The sequence below is a fragment of the Bombina bombina genome, chromosome 2 (assembly GCF_027579735.1).
Source record: "Bombina bombina isolate aBomBom1 chromosome 2, aBomBom1.pri, whole genome shotgun sequence".
NCBI classification, from domain to species: Eukaryota; Metazoa; Chordata; class Amphibia; order Anura; family Bombinatoridae; genus Bombina; species Bombina bombina.
The window spans coordinates 108,238,161-108,254,550 of NC_069500.1; the positions used below are offsets into that span (position 1 = coordinate 108,238,161).

At 40.8% G+C, this 16,390-nt stretch overlaps 1 protein-coding gene across 1 annotated transcript in view; it reads right to left on the reverse strand.

Moving 5' to 3' along the window:
• CPLANE1 (ciliogenesis and planar polarity effector complex subunit 1) overlaps window positions 1-16,390 on the reverse strand; it is a 319,607-nt gene that overhangs the window by 167,161 nt on the left and 136,056 nt on the right. The window contains exons 30-31 of the mRNA XM_053699673.1: window positions 4,171-4,322; window positions 849-931 (exon numbers count right to left, since the gene is read on the reverse strand). Of these exons, the coding sequence (XP_053555648.1) occupies window positions 849-931; window positions 4,171-4,322 (235 nt within the window). The remainder of the gene's footprint in view (window positions 1-848; window positions 932-4,170; window positions 4,323-16,390) is intronic.

Below are 16,390 nucleotides of genomic sequence, written 5' to 3' on the forward strand. Positions count from 1 at the left end.
CTCAATAGAAACTAGGCCATAGTTAGTTAGGATCATCAATGCAAATACTACATGCTATAATGAATTAGAGCATGTCATTTTGTATTAGAATGTCCCTTGAAGTCATTTGCTTGATTACATAAAAGGCACCAGCCAGAGAGTAAGGCCACTGAGAACTAATCCAGGCTCAGTTGTGTGTTGGGAGCTGTCAAACAGAAGCCACAACTGGTTGCAGGCAACTTATTAGAAGTTGGGTGGCCAGACCCTTGCAGCATTAAAGGGACATTGTACACTAGATTTTTCTTTGCATAAATGTTTTGTAGATGATCCATATATACAGCCCATCTGGGAGTGTTTTTGTGACAATGATACTTATTAGTTTTGCTTATTTTTTATAACATTGTGCTGATTTTCAGACTTCTAGCCAAGCCCCTAAGTTTTAGATGTATACTGATGTCTACAGGTTCCTGCGGCTCCTGTTTGTATAATCTGTCTTTAATATGCAGGGAGGGGGGAGTGTCTGCTTTTCTTGTTTTCTCAGCCCCTTGCACTAGGTGTTCCAGCCTAACATCATCAACAGTGCTAAACTGGGAGCTTCTAAGTAAGTTTTTAAAAGGTTTTATACTGGATTTTTAGATTATTATCTGTGCATGTTCCGCTTTATAGTAGTGTATTACATGCAGTTGTATGAAAATTGGTGTATACTGTCCACAGTGGTAACAATCTTTAATCAGCAATAAAAAAATGCAGTCTGAAACTGACCCAAAGCTCACTATAACTTATAGATAGAAAAATAAATTAAGCCAGCAGAAAGACTGGGTATCCAGAGACTTCTTGTAATCTCTACTAACACCTAAAATGTATTTTACCTCAACTTGATTAGATATTGGTTGAATGCTGACAAATATGTTAGGGCTTCTCTGTGTATCCTCTTCTGCGTCTTCTAGGTCATCTGGGGGCAAAACATATAATATTATAGATGATTATGTAATTAAATAATTAAAGATGCATGTCAATAACAAAGATAATGTAAGCTTTTAAAACTAATAGAGTTCTAGGATATGTGACTGACTCCCAGGATTTGTGAAGCCTGCAATTCAGGGGTCAAGTCGAGCAGGAACACATGGGAACAGAGTTCCTGCACTATTTTTGCAGGGGGAACTAAGTTCCCCTTGGACAGAGAACAGAAACACTTCAGTAGACACTGCTGCTGGGAGGAGCTAGAGCACAGTCTGGTTAGAGGGATAGTGAGATCCTCTAGTAATGGACAGTAACACTTCCTACAATATACTAGATGTAAGACTGTCAGCGGTCCTGCTGTGTTATCACACAGCAGTTGGTTTGTTTGGAAGTATGCATTGTGTGGGTGCTGGTTTAGGGTCCCAGAAAGGGGGAGACCTTGTTGTGGTCCTGGGCTTGATCCTTTGGCGCCACAATGTTACTGACTTCCCCCAGTTTTGCTTTTAAACATTACTGTGAATCTGCTGGTGAGTGCCAGGTTTTCTGTGTGTTGTGTTGATAATGCTTGTAATGCTTCCCTGCGGGCTTGTCACCCAGGCTGCTCTGGGGTTAACTGTCTGGGTTGCTGGTAACTTTGCAGCTGTCTGTCAGTGTTGAGGGCTGTGAAGTTTGCTGTGGCTTAGGATGTAGGTTTGCCAACTCAGCCATGATTTCCTGGACACTTATGAGTTACACATGCTGCAGGGTGTCCAGGGAGGAACATGTATTGTGTTTCTGGACAGCACTATTTATATTCCTCCCTGCACACCCTGCAGCAAGAACTCATAAGTGTTCTGTATTTTAAGGGACAGGTGGCAACCCTATTAGGATGTGTGCCCAGTCCAGTCTGTGAGTGCGGTCCATTCCTGTGTTTTGTATTTACATAGGGGAGGTTACAAAAGCCTGTGTCACCCTGGGAGGTTCCCAGTTGGTTTGTTTGGAAGTATGCATTGTGTGGGTGCAGGTTTAGGGTCCCAGGAAGGGGGAGACCTTGTTGTGGTCCTGGGCTTGATCCTTTGGCGCCAAATGTAACTGACTTCCCCCAGTTTTGCTTTTAAACATTACTGTGAATATGCTGGTGAGTGCCAGGTTTTCTGTGTGTTGTGTGTGTGTATATATATATATATATATATATATATATATATTTATATTTATTTATATTAGGCTTGCATCAATACCATTTTTTTAAGACCGAGTACAAGTACCGATAATTTTTTTCAAATACTCACCGATACCAATTACCAATACTTTTTTTAATGTCATATGACAATTTACCAAGCACAATACAGACTAATGATTTAAGATAGCTTCTTTATAATTATGAACAGTAACTCAAAAGACATAAAATAAATAATAAAACAGTTTTATTTGATTGTTGTCACAAAGTTTACAGAACATGTTTATAAATAAAAATATTACAATAAAATATATTAATAATGATAACAATAAATAACAGCTGCAGCAGCTGGGGCTGGAAAGCCTTTAATTTAAAGGGGTGATTACTGGATGGGTTGTAAGGTGCCTATATAACATCAATCTGACATTTGTATTTAATACAAAGTAATATAATTTAATTAAAAAAAAAAAAAAAAAGTATTGGGGGAAGGAGTGTCCCAGTAATCCCCTTTGATAAAAATGTGGCATTTGCATTCTACTGACTCAACAGAAAATAGGGCTGGTCTTCATATTTTTCCAGGGCTGCTTTTTATTCTCAGTCCAGCCCTGGCTAAGGATGTTCCTCAGAGTACAGTATGTTTTGAGCATAATTGTTCAAGATGAGAACTAGCAGTATAACAGGCGATCTACCTATTAGAATAATTTTTCAAAAGTTAGTGGCAAGTTCTTTTTAAAGAACAGAAGCATCTCTGCATGTTCAACTATAAGTCAAAAATTTTCGGCCATTTTAGCCAGAGCTGGAATTCTCAGGTTATTAACTGCCCAGTACTTCAGGGGTTTGCCTGAACGAGGTGCAGATATCTCTCCCAGGTAGGCTTCCAGCTTTTGGAGCACTGCTCTCAAACGTACAATAATACAAATAACAGCAATTTGTATTGGCAGAACAGAAGTGAATAAGTTTTAGTAAAGTCTCCACTCCAGCTTCAAATAAAATGGGAACATGCAATTTGAAAAACGCCACAAGATGATGTACGGGTAGGAAGTGGAGGTATCGGTGCATTTGCACGAGTACAAGTACTCATGCAAATACTTGGTATCGGTGCAACCCTAATATATATATATATATATATATATATATATATATATATATATATATATATATATATACATACACACACACACACTAGAATAAAAAAAAACAGATGAGATCTACAGTATATAATCAGATAATGTTCATACAGCAATATAAACCTTGCCTCTTTTTCTAACCAAATGAAAGCTTTTTGATCATAATATAGAACAAAGAAACAGGATACTTGTTTAAATAAATAAAAATACCATGTATAGGAAAAGCAGAATTAAAATATATGTTAAAAATAAATTTGTCTCAAAAAATGTTAATGGAACATAAAAACATTTTTTTTATTTCATGATACAGATAGAGGATACAATTTTAAAGAACTTTCCAATTAATTTCTATTATCTAATCTGCTTTGTTCTATTTGTATCCTTTGTTGAAAAAGTATACCTATGTAGGCTCAGAAACTGCTTATTGGTGGCTACACATATATTCCTCAGCATGAACATCCCACTGAATAATAATAGCAAATGTAACAAATAAAGGTAGAGCTGCAGAAAAATGCATCCAGTATAAGATACAGGAAGGTACCATTTATTGGACATACTAATTATCTTACATTTCATTAAAGGGACACTCAAGTCAAAATAAACTTTTATGATTCAGATAGAGCATGCAGTTTTAATACACTTTCCAATTTACTTCTATTATCAAACTTTGTACAGTCTTTTTATATTCACACTTTCTGGGGAACAAATCCTACTGAGCATGTGCACAAGCTCACAGGGTATATGTATACTAGTCTGTGATTGGCTGATCTTTGTCACATGATATAGGGAGCCGGCAAATTAAAGAAAAAATTAATTTGTCAAAAAAAATAAATTATTGATAGTGGTAGTTATGCTATAATCTGTACAATGCAAGAAACATCATGTGTATTCCAAAAAGTTTAATTAGCTAAAAATACAGCAATGAACAATTATTTATAATTTACTAACCTTCTGTTTCTGACGCTGTCAGATATTGTTCTACAATAGTATTACACCTGTCTTCTGTGGCAACTGAATAACTCATAGACTGCTCATCAAGAGCTGGCAGCTGTCTCCCAATACTTCTATGCTCACTACCTCCAGAATGAGAAGAGGCGGCTCTATAACAAAAAACAGAATTTATGCTTACCTAATAAATTACTTTCTCCAACGGTGTGTCCGGTCCACGGCGTCATCCTTACTTGTGGGAATATCTCTTCCCCAACAGGAAATGGCAAAGAGTCCCAGCAAAGCTGTCCATATAGTCCCTCCTAGGCTCCGCCCACCCCAGTCATTCGACCGACGGACAGGAGGAAAAAAACAGGAGAAACTATAGGGTGCCGTGGTGACTGTAGTTAGAGAAAATAATTAATCAAACCTGATTAAAAAACCAGGGCGGGCCGTGGACCGGACACACCGTTGGAGAAAGTAATTTATCAGGTAAGCATAAATTCTGTTTTCTCCAACATTGGTGTGTCCGGTCCACAGCGTCATCCTTACTTGTGGGAACCAATACCAAAGCTTTAGGACACGGATGAAGGGAGGGAGCAAATCAGGTTACCTAAACAGAAGGCACCACGGCTTGCAAAACCTTTCTCCCAAAAATAGCCTCTGAAGAAGCAAAAGTATGAAATTTGTAAAATTTGGCAAAAGTGTGCAGTGAAGACCAAGTCGCTGCCTTACATATCTGATCAACAGAAGCCTCGTTCTTGAAGGCCCATGTGGAAGCCACAGCCCTAGTGGAGTGAGCTGTGATTCTTTCAGGAGGCTGCCGTCCGGCAGTCTCGTAAGCCAATCGGATGATGCTTTTAAGCCAAAAGGAAAGAGAGGTAGAAGTCGCTTTTTGACCTCTCCTTTTACCAGAATAGACGACAAACAGAGAAGAAGTTTGTCTGAACTCTTTTGTAGCTTCTAAATAGAATTTTAGAGCACGGACTACGTCTAAATTGTGTAACAAACGTTCCTTCTTTGAAACTGGATTCGGACACAAAGAAGGTACAACTATCTCCTGGTTAATATTTTTGTTAGAAACAACCTTTGGAAGAAAACCAGGCTTAGTACGCAAAACAACCTTATCTGCATGGAACACCAGATAGGGCGGAGAACACTGCAGAGCAGATAACTCAGAAACTCTTCTAGCAGAAGAAATAGCAACCAAAAACAAAACTTTCCAAGATAACAACTTAATATCTATGGAATGTAGAGGTTCAAACGGAACCCCCTGAAGAACTGAAAGAACTAGATTTAAACTCCAGGGAGGAGTCAAAGGTCTGTAAACAGGCTTGATCCTAACCAGAGCCTGAACAAATGCTTGAACATCTGGCACAGCTGCCAGTCGTTTGTGTAATAAGACAGATAAAGCAGAAATCTGTCCCTTTAGAGAACTCGCTGATAATCCTTTATCCAAACCCTCTTGTAGAAAGGAAAGGATCTTAGGGATTTTGATCTTATTCCATAAGAATCCCTTGGATTCACACCAGCAGATATATCTTTTCCATATTTTAAGGTAAATTTTTCTAGTTACCGGTTTTCTGGCTTGAACTAGAGTATCTATCACAGAATCTGAAAACCCACGCTTTCATCAAGCGTTCAATTTTCAAGCCGTCAGCTGGAGGGAGACCAGATTTGGATGTTCGAATGGACCCTGTACAAGAAGATCCTGTCTCAAAGGTGGCTTCCATGGTGGAACCGATGACATATTCACCAGGTCTGCATACCAAGTCCTGCGTGGCCACGCAGGAGCTATCAAGATCAACGAGGCCCTCTCCTGCTTGATCCTGGCTACCAGCCTGGGAATGAGAGGAAACAGTGGAAACACATAGGCTAGGTTGAAGGTCCAAGGCACTACTAGTGCATCCACTAGAGTCGCCTTGGGATCCCTGGATCTGGACCCGTAGCAAGGAACCTTGAAGTTCTGACGAGACGCCATCAGATCCATATCTGGAATGCCCCATAATTGAGTCAACTGGGCAAAGATCTCCGGGTGGAGTTCCCACTCCCCCGGATGGAATGTCTGACGACTCAGATAATCCGCCTCCCAGTTTTCCACACCTGGGATGTGGATCGCAGATAGGTGGCAGGAGTGATCCTCCGCCCATTTTATTATTTTGGTCACTTCTTTCATCGCCAGGGAACTCCTTGTTCCCCCCTGATGATTGATATAAGCAACAGTCGTCATGTTGTCTGATTGGAATCTTATGAATCTGGCCTTTGCTAGTTGAGGCCAAGCCCTGAGAGCATTGAATATCGCTCTCAGTTCCAGAATGTTTATCGGGAGAAGAGACTCTTCCCGAGACCATAGTCCCTGAGCTTTCAGGGATTCCCAGACCGCGCCCCAGCCCACTAGACTGGCATCGGTCGTGACGATGACCCACTCTGGTCTGCGGAAGCTCATTCCCTGGGACAGGTGGTCCAGGGTTAGCCACCAACGGAGTGAGTCTCTGGTCTTCTGATCTACTTGAATCACTGGAGACAAGTCTGTATAGTCCCCATTCCACTGTTTCAGCATGCACAGTTGTAATGGTCTTAGATGAATTTGCACAAAAGGAACTATGTCCATTGCTGCAACCATCAACCCTACTACTTCCATGCACTGAGCTACGGAAGGACGAGGAATAGAATGAAGAACTTGACAAGCGTTTAGAAGTTTTGACTTTCTGACTTCTGTCAGGAAAATCCTCATTTCTAAAGAATCTATTATTGTTCCCAAGAAGGGAACTCTTGTCGACGGAGACAGGGAACTTTTTTCTATGTTCACCTTCCATCCGTGAGATCTGAGAAAGGCCAGAACGATGTCTGTGTGAGCCTTTGCCTTTGAAAGAGACGACGCTTGTATTAGAATGTCGTCCAAGTACGGTACTACTGCAATGCCCCTGGTCTTAGAACCGCTAGAAGGGACCCGAGTACCTTTGTGAAAATCCTTGGAGCAGTGGCTAACCCGAATGGGAGGGCCACAAACTGGTAATGTTTGTCCAGAAAGGCGAACCTTAGGAACTGATGATGTTCTTTGTGGATAGGAATATGTAGATACGCATCCTTTAGATCCACGGTAGTCATAAATTGACCTTCCTGGATTGTAGGTAGAATCGTTCGAATGGTTTCCATTTTGAACGATGGTACTCTGAGAAATTTGTTTAGGATCTTTAAATCCAGAATTGGTCTGAAAGTTCCCTCTTTTTTGGGAACTACAAACAGATTTGAGTAAAATCCCATTCCTTGTTCCGCCGTTGGAACTGGGTGTATCACTCCCATCTTTAACAGGTCTTCTACACAATGTAAGAATGCCTGTCTCTTTATTTGGTTTGAGGATAAGTGAGACATGTGGAACCTTCCCCTTGGGGGTAGTTCCTTGAATTCCAGAAGATAACCCTGAGAAACTATTTCTAGTGTCCAGGGATCCTGAACATCTCTTGCCCAAGCCTGAGCAAAGAGAGAGAGTCTGCCCCCTACTAGATCCGGTCCCGGATCGGGGGCTACTCCTTCATGCTGTTTTGTTAGCAGTAGCAGGCTTCTTGGCCTGCTTACCCTTGTTCCAGCCTTGCATCGGTTTCCAGGCTGGTTTGGTTTGTGAAGCATTACCCTCTTGTTTAGAGGATGCAGAGTTAGAGGCCGGTCCGTTCCTGAAATTGCGAAAGGAACGAAAATTAGACTTATTCTTGGCTTTGAAAGGCCTATCTTGTGGGAGGGCGTGGCCCTTTCCCCCAGTGATGTCTGAAATAATCTCTTTCAATTCTGGCCCAAAGAGAGTTTTACCCTTGAAGGGGATATTAAGCAATTTTGTCTTGGAAGATACATCCGCTGACCAAGACTTTAGCCAAAGCGCTCTGCGCGCCACAATTGCAAACCCTGAATTTTTTTCGCCGCTAATCTAGCTAATTGCAAAGCGGCATCTAAAATAAGAGAATTATCCAACTTGAGTGCGTGAACTCTGTCCATAACCTCCTCATACGGAGTCTCTCTACTGAGCGACTTTTCTAGTTCCTCGAACCAGAACCACGCTGCTGTAGTGACAGGAACAATGCACGAAATGGGTTGCAGTAGGTAACCTTGCTGTACAAAAATCTTTTTAAGCAAACCCTCCAATTTTTTATCCATAGGATCTTTGAAAGCACAATTATCCTCGATAGGGATAGTAGTGCGCTTGTTTAGAGTAGAAACTGCCCCCTCGACCTTAGGGACTGTCTGCCATAAGTCCTTTCTGGGGTCGACCATAGGAAATAATTTCTTAAATATAGGAGGGGGGACATAATTTTTCTGGAATGACCAGGTTGTCACAATCATCCAGAGTAGATAACACCTCCTTAAGCAGCGCGCGGAGATGCTCTAATTTAAATTTAAATGTCACAACATCAGGTTCAGCCTGTTGAGAAATTCTACCTGAATCTGAAATTTCCCCATCTGACAAAACCTCCCTCATGGCCCCTTCAGATTGGTGTGAGGGTATGACAAAGCAATTATCATCAACGCCCTCCTGCTCTTCAGTGTTTAAAACAGAGCAATCACGCTTTCTCTGATATGCAGGCATTTTGGATAAAATATTTGCTATGGAGTTATCCATTACAGCCGTCAATTGTTGCATAGTAATAAGCATTGGCGCGCTAGAAGTACTAGGGGCCTCCTGCGTGGGCAAAACTGGTATAGACACAGAAGGAGATGATGTAGAACTATGTCTACTCCCTTCATCTGATGAATCATCTTGGGCAACTTTACTATTTGTGGCAGTACTGTCCTTACTTTGTTTGGACGCTATGGCACAATTATAACACAATTTTGAAGGGGGAGACACATTGACTTTCATACATATAGAACATAGCTTATCTGAAGGTACAGACATGTTAAACAGGCTTAAACTTGTCAATAAAGTACAAAAACCGTTTTAAAACAAAAACGTTACTGTCTCTTTAAATTTTAAACAGTGCACACTTTATTACTGAATATGTGAAAAAGTATGAAGGAATTGTTCAAAATTTACCAAATTTTCACCACAGTGTCTTAAAGCATTCAAAGTATTGCACACCAATTTTCAGAGCTTTAACCCTTAAAATAAAGAAACCGGAGCCGGTTACAGTTTTAACCCCTCTACAGTCCCAGCTACAGCCTTTGCTGCGACTTTACCAAACCCAGGGGGGAATACGATACCAAATGAAGCCTTCTAGGAACTTTTCCAACTACTTTCAGATCCTCACACATGCATCTGCATGTCTTGCTCTCAAAAGTAACTGCGCAGTAATGGCGCGAAAATGAGGCTCAGCCTACAACTGGGAAGGCCCTTCCTGACTGGAAAGGTGTCTAACACAGTGCCTGACGTTAAAAAACGTTCCCCAAGCTTATAAGTGTGAATTACAAGCATAAACATGTATAAAATGCCCAAATAAAGCAATCGATTTTGCCCATAAAAGTGTCTACCAGTTTTATAGCCCATATTAAGCCCTTTATTCTGTTTGAGACTAAGAAAATGGCTTACCGGTCCCCATGAGGGGAAATGACAGCCTTCCAGCATTACACAGTCTTGTTAGAAATATGGCTAGTCATACCTTAAGCAGAAAAGTCTGCTAACTGTTTCCCCCAACTGAAGTTACTTCATCTCAACAGTCCTATGTGGAAACAGCAAACGATTTTAGTTACTGTCTGCTAAAATCATCTTCCTCTCACAAACAGAACTCTTCATCTTTTTCTGTTTCAGAGTAAATAGTACATACCAGCACTATTTTAAAATAACAAACTCTTGATAGTAGAATAAAAAACTACAACTAAACACCACATACTCTTAACCATCTCCGTGGAGATGTTGCCTGTGCAATGGCAAAGAGAATGACTGGGGTGGGCGGAGCCTAGGAGGGACTATATGGACAGCTTTGCTGGGACTCTTTGCCATTTCCTGTTGGGGAAGAGATATTCACACAAGTAAGGATGACGCCGTGGACCGGACACACCAATGTTGGAGAAACAGTATGGCTCATCAAGTCAGCACGCACTGGTCCTATCTTGGCTTTAAATGTGATATTACCACTATTCAAAAACTGTTTTTTGACAGCAGAACTTAAAGTTATCAACAAACATCACTTAAAAAATCTGAACTGTTATCTTGAAAAGTAAATGGTGTTGTAAAAAGTAAAAGGGATAGTTTACACTTTTAGTTATCCTAAAGTCTTATGTTAGATTAAAGGGACATTATACACAATTTTTTATTTAACTGCATGCAATAGACACTACTATAAAGAAGAATATGCACAGATAATATAAAAATCAAGTATAAAACCTTTTAAACCAAATTACTTAGAAGCTCCCAATTTAGCACTTTTGATGAGATTAGCATGGGACACCCACTGAAAGGGGCTGAGAGCAGACCCTCCCCCCTGCATATGAAAAGACCCATTATAGAAACAGAAGCAGTCTGAAGTCTGTATACATCAATATACATCTAAAATTTTGGGTTTTGGTTAGGAGTCTAAAAATCAGCACAATGTTATTTAAAAACATAATTTATGCTTACCTGATACATTTATTTATTTCCGGATATGGTGAGTCAACGGAATCATCAATTACTAGTGGGAATATCACTCCTGGCCAGCAGGAGGAGGCAAAGAGCACTACAGCAAAGCTGCTATATATGTCACTTCCCTTACCCATAACCTCCAGTTATTCGGCCGAAGGAAAAATGGAAAAAGATGATAACACAAAAGTGTAGAGGTGCCTGAGGTTTTAGAAAAAATAACTGTCTTAAATAAAGGGTGGGCCGTGGACTGACCATATCTGGAAATAAATAAATTTATCAGGTAAGCATAAATGATTTTGTCTTTCCTAAGATATGGTGAGTCCATGGAATCAATTACTAGTGGGAATCAATACCCAAGTTAGAGGATAAGGGAGGGACAAGACAGGTAGACCTAAACAGAAGGCACCACTGCTTGAAGAACCCTTCTCCCAAAAGAAGCCTCAGCTGAGGCAAAAGTATCAAATTTATAAAACTTTGAAAAAGTATGCAAAGTGGACCAAGTTGCAGCCTTGCAAAACTGTTTCACAGAAGCTTCATTTTTAAATGCCCAGGAAGAAGAAACAGCCCTTGTGGAATGAGCAGTGATTCTCTCAGGGGGTTGCTGTCCAGCAGTCTCATAGGCCAAACAAATAATACTCCTTAGCCAAAGAGAAAGAGAAGTAGCTGTAGCTTTCTGACCCTTGCGCTTCCCAGAAAAACAAACAAACAAAGCAGAAGACTGACGAAAGTCCTTAGTCACCTGAAGATAGAACTTCAATGTACGCACAACATCTAGGTTGTTCAATAAATGCTCCTTAGGAAAAGAAGGATTAGGACACAAAGAAGGAACCACAATCTCCTGATTAATATTCTTGTTTGAAACAACCTTAGGTAGGAAACCCAATTTAGTATGTAAAACCACCTTATCAGAATGAAAAATAAGATAAGGAGAACAAAAAACAAAACCTTCCAAGATAGCATCTTGATATCTAAGGAATGCATAGGTTCAAACAGAGCTCGCTGTAAAACTCTAAGAACAAGGGAAGAGTAACTGGCTTAAACACAGGCCGAATCCTAACCAAAGCCTGACAAAAAGATTGCACGTCTGGCGCATCCGCCAAACGCTTATGCAACAAAATAGACAATGCAGAAATCTGACCTTTCAGAGTACTAGCTGTCAAACCCTTCTCCAGACCCTCCTGGAGAAAATACAAAATCCTAGGAATCCTGACTCTACTCCAAGGAGTAGCCTCTGGATTCACACCAATACAGATATTTACGCCATATCTTATAGTAAATCTTTCTTGTCACAGGCTTACAAGTCTGAATCATGGTCTCAATGACCGACTCTGAAAACCCACGCTTAGATAAAATCAAGAAGCGTTCAATCTCCAAGCAGTCAGCTTCAGAGAAATGAGATTTGGATGAAGAAAAGGACACTGAAGTAGAAGGTCCTTCCTCAGAGGGAGTCTCCACGGAGGTAGAGATGACATTTCCACTAGATCTGCATACCAGATCCTGCGAGGCCACGCCAGCACTATAAGAATCACAGACACCCTCTCCTGCTTGTTCAGAGCAATGACTCTTGGCAGGAGAGCGAATGGAGTAAATATGTATGCTAGACTGAAATTCCAAGGAACAGCAAGAGCACCTATCAAGAAAGCCTGTGGATCCCTTGACCTTGAGCCGTACCTCAGAAGCTTGGCATTCTGCAGAGAAGCCATGAGATCCAGTTCTAGCTGCCCCCAATTGAGGATTAAACTGGAAAATACTTCCGGATGGAGTTCCCACTCCCCCGGATGAAAGGTCTGTCGGTTTAGAAAATCCGCCTCCCAATTGTCCACTCCTGGGATGTGGATCGCAGAAAGACAACAGTTGTGAGACTCCGCCCACTGGATTATCCGGGCCACCTTTGACATGGCCAAGGAACTACGAGTTCCCCCCTGGTGGTTAATGTACGCCACTGAAGTTAAGTTGTCCGACTGGAATCTGATAAACCGGGCCAAGGCTAACTGAGGCCAGGCCAGTAGAGCACTGAAAATCACTCTCAGTTCTAGAATGTTTATAGGGAGAACTGACTCCTCCCGAGTCCAAAGACCCTGAGTCTTCAATGACCCCCAAATTGCTCCCCAACCTAGAAGGCTGGCACCCGTGGTCACGATCACCCAGGAAGGTCTGCGAAAGTTCCCTGGGAGAGGTGTTACTGAGACAACCAATTGAAAAACAAACTGAAATCTTTTAGGTGGAGGGAAGAAAAAAAATAAGAAAAAAAAATAATGTGGTTGCATAAGTGGGGATGTAGCTGTGTTCAGAATTAAGCAATCGCATTCAAAATCATGTTAAATAGGAGTCAGCATACACCTGCCATCATTTAAAGTGTCTCTGATTAACCCCAAATAAAGTTCAGCTGCTCTAGTTGGTCTTTCCTGAAATTTTCTAAGTTGCATCCCACAGCAAAAGCCATGGTCCACAGAGAGCTTCCAAAGCATCAGAGGGATCTAATTGTTAAAAAGGTATCAGTCAGGAGAAGGGTACAAAAGAATTTCCAAGGCATTAGATATACCATGGAACACAGTGAAGATAGTCATCATCAAGTAGAGAAAATATGGCACAACAGTGACATTACCAAGAACTGAACGTCCCTCCAAAATTGATGAAAAGACGAGAAGAAAACTGGTCTGGGAGGCTGCCAAGAGGCCTACAGCAACATTAAAGGAGCTGCAGGAATATCTGGCAAGTACATGTGACAACAATCTCACGTATTCTTCATATGTCTGGGCTATGGGGTAGAGTGGCAAGACTAAAGCCTTTTCTTACGAAGAAAAACATCCAAGCCAGGCTACATTTTGCAAAAACACATCTAAAGTCTCCCAAAAGCATGTGGGAAAAGGTGTTATGGTCTGATGAAACCAAGGTTGAACTTTTTGGCCATAATTCCAAAAGATATGTTTGGCACAAAAACAACACTGCACATCACCAAAAGAACACCATACCCACAGTGAAGCATGGTGGTGGCAGCATCATGCTTTGGGGCTGTTTTTCTTCAGCTGGAACTGGGGCCTTAGTTAAGCTAGAGGGAATTATGAACAGTTCCAAATACCAGTCAATATTGGCACAAAACCTACAGGCTTCTGCTAGAAAGCTGAACATGAAGAGGAACTTCATCTTTCAGCATGACAACGACCCAAAGCATACATCCAAATCAACAAAGGAATGGCTTCACCAGAAGAAGATTAAAGTTTTGAAATGGCCCAGCCAGAGCCCAGACCTGAATCCGATTGAAAATCTGTGGGGTGATCTGAAGAGGGCTGTGCACAGGAGATGCCCTCGCAATCTGACAGATTTGGAGTGTTTTTGCAAAGAAGAGTGGGCAAATCTTGCCAAGTCAAAATGTGCCATGCTGATAGACTCATACCCAAAAAGACTGAGTGCTGTAATAAAATCAAAAGGTGCTTCAACAAAGTATTAGTTTAAGGGTGTGCACACTTATGCAACCATATTATTTTATTTTTATATTTTTTCTTCCCTCTACCTAAAACAACATAATTTATGTAAGAACTTACCTGATAAATTCATTTCTTTCATATTAACAAGAGTCCATGAGCTAGTGACGTATGGGATATACATTCCTACCAGGAGGGGCAAAGTTTCCCAAACCTTAAAATGCCTATAAATACACCCCTCACCACACCCACAAATCAGTTTAACGAATAGCCAAGAAGTGGGGTGATAAGAAAAAAAGTGCGAAGCATATAAAATAAGGAATTGGAATAATTGTGCTTTATACAAAAAAATCATAACCACCACAAAAAAGGGTGGGCCTCATGGACTCTTGTTAATATGAAAGAAATGAATTTATCAGGTAAGTTCTTACATAAATTATGTTTTCTTTCATGTAATTAACAAGAGTCCATGAGCTAGTGACGTATGGGATAATGACTACCCAAGATGTGGATCTTTCCACACAAGAGTCACTAGAGAGGGAGGGATAAAATAAAGACAGCCAATTCCTGCTGAAAATAATCCACACCCAAAATAAAGTTTAACAAAAAACATAAGCAGAAGATTCAAACTGAAACCGCTGCCTGAAGAACTTTTCTACCAAAAACTGCTTCAGAAGAAGAAAATACATCAAAATGGTAGAATTTAGTAAAAGTATGCAAAGAGGACCAAGTTGCTGCTTTGCAGATCTGGTCAACCGAAGCTTCATTCCTAAACGCCCAGGAAGTAGAAACTGACCTAGTAGAATGAGCTGTAATTCTTTGAGGCGGAATTTTACCCGACTCAACATAGGCAAGATGAATTAAAGATTTCAACCAAGATGCCAAAGAAATGGCAGAAGCTTTCTGGCCTTTCCTAGAACCGGAAAAGATAACAAATAGACTAGAAGTCTTACGGAAAGATTTCGTAGCTTCAACATAATATTTCAAAGCTCTAACAACATCCAAAGAATGCAATGATTTCTCCTTAGAATTCTTAGGATTAGGACATAATGAAGGAACCACAATTTCTCTACTAATGTTGTTGGAATTCACAACTTTAGGTAAAAATTCAAAAGAAGTTCGCAACACCGCCTTATCCTGATGAAAAATCAGAAAAGGAGACTCACACGAAAGAGCAGATAATTCAGAAACTCTTCTAGCAGAAGAGATGGCCAAAAGGAACAAAACTTTCCAAGAAAGTAATTTAATGTCCAATGAATGCATAGGTTCAAACGGAGGAGCTTGAAGAGCTCCCAAAACCAAATTCAAACTCCATGGAGGAGAAATTGACTTAATGACAGGTTTTATACGAACCAAAGCTTGTACAAAACAATGAATATCAGGAAGAATAGCAATCTTTCTGTGAAAAAGAACAGAAAGAGCGGAGATTTGTCCTTTCAAAGAACTCGCGGACAAACCCTTATCTAAACCATCCTGAAGAAACTGTAAAATTCTCGGTATTCTAAAAGAATGCCAAGAAAAATGATGAGAAAGACACCAAGAAATATAAGTCTTCCAGACTCTATAATATATCTCTCGAGATACAGATTTACGAGCCTGTAACATAGTATTAATCACGGAGTCAGAGAAACCTCTATGACCAAGAATCAAGCGTTCAATCTCCATACCTTTAAATTTAAGGATTTCAGATCCGGATGGAAAAAAGGACCTTGAGACAGAAGGTCTGGTCTTAACGGAAGAGTCCATGGTTGGCAAGATGCCATCCGGACAAGATCCGCATACCAAAACCTGTGAGGCCATGCCGGAGCTATTAGCAGAACAAACGAGCATTCCCTCAGAATCTTGGAGATTACTCTTGGAAGAAGAACTAGAGGCGGAAAGATATAGGCAGGATGATACTTCCAAGGAAGTGATAATGCATCCACTGCCTCCGCCTGAGGATCCCGGGATCTGGACAGATACCTGGGAAGTTTCTTGTTTAGATGAGAGGCCATCAGATCTATCTCTGGGAGCCCCCACATTTGAACAATCTGAAGAAATACCTCTGGGTGAAGAGACCATTCGCCCGGATGCAACGTTTGGCGACTGAGATAATCCGCTTCCCAATTGTCTACACCTGGGATATGAACCGCAGAGATTAGACAGGAGCTGGATTCCGCCCAAACCAAAATTCGAGATACTTCTTTCATAGCCAGAGGACTGTGAGTCCCTCCTTGATGATTGATGTATGCCACAGTTGTGACATTGTCTGTCTGAAAACAAATGAACGATT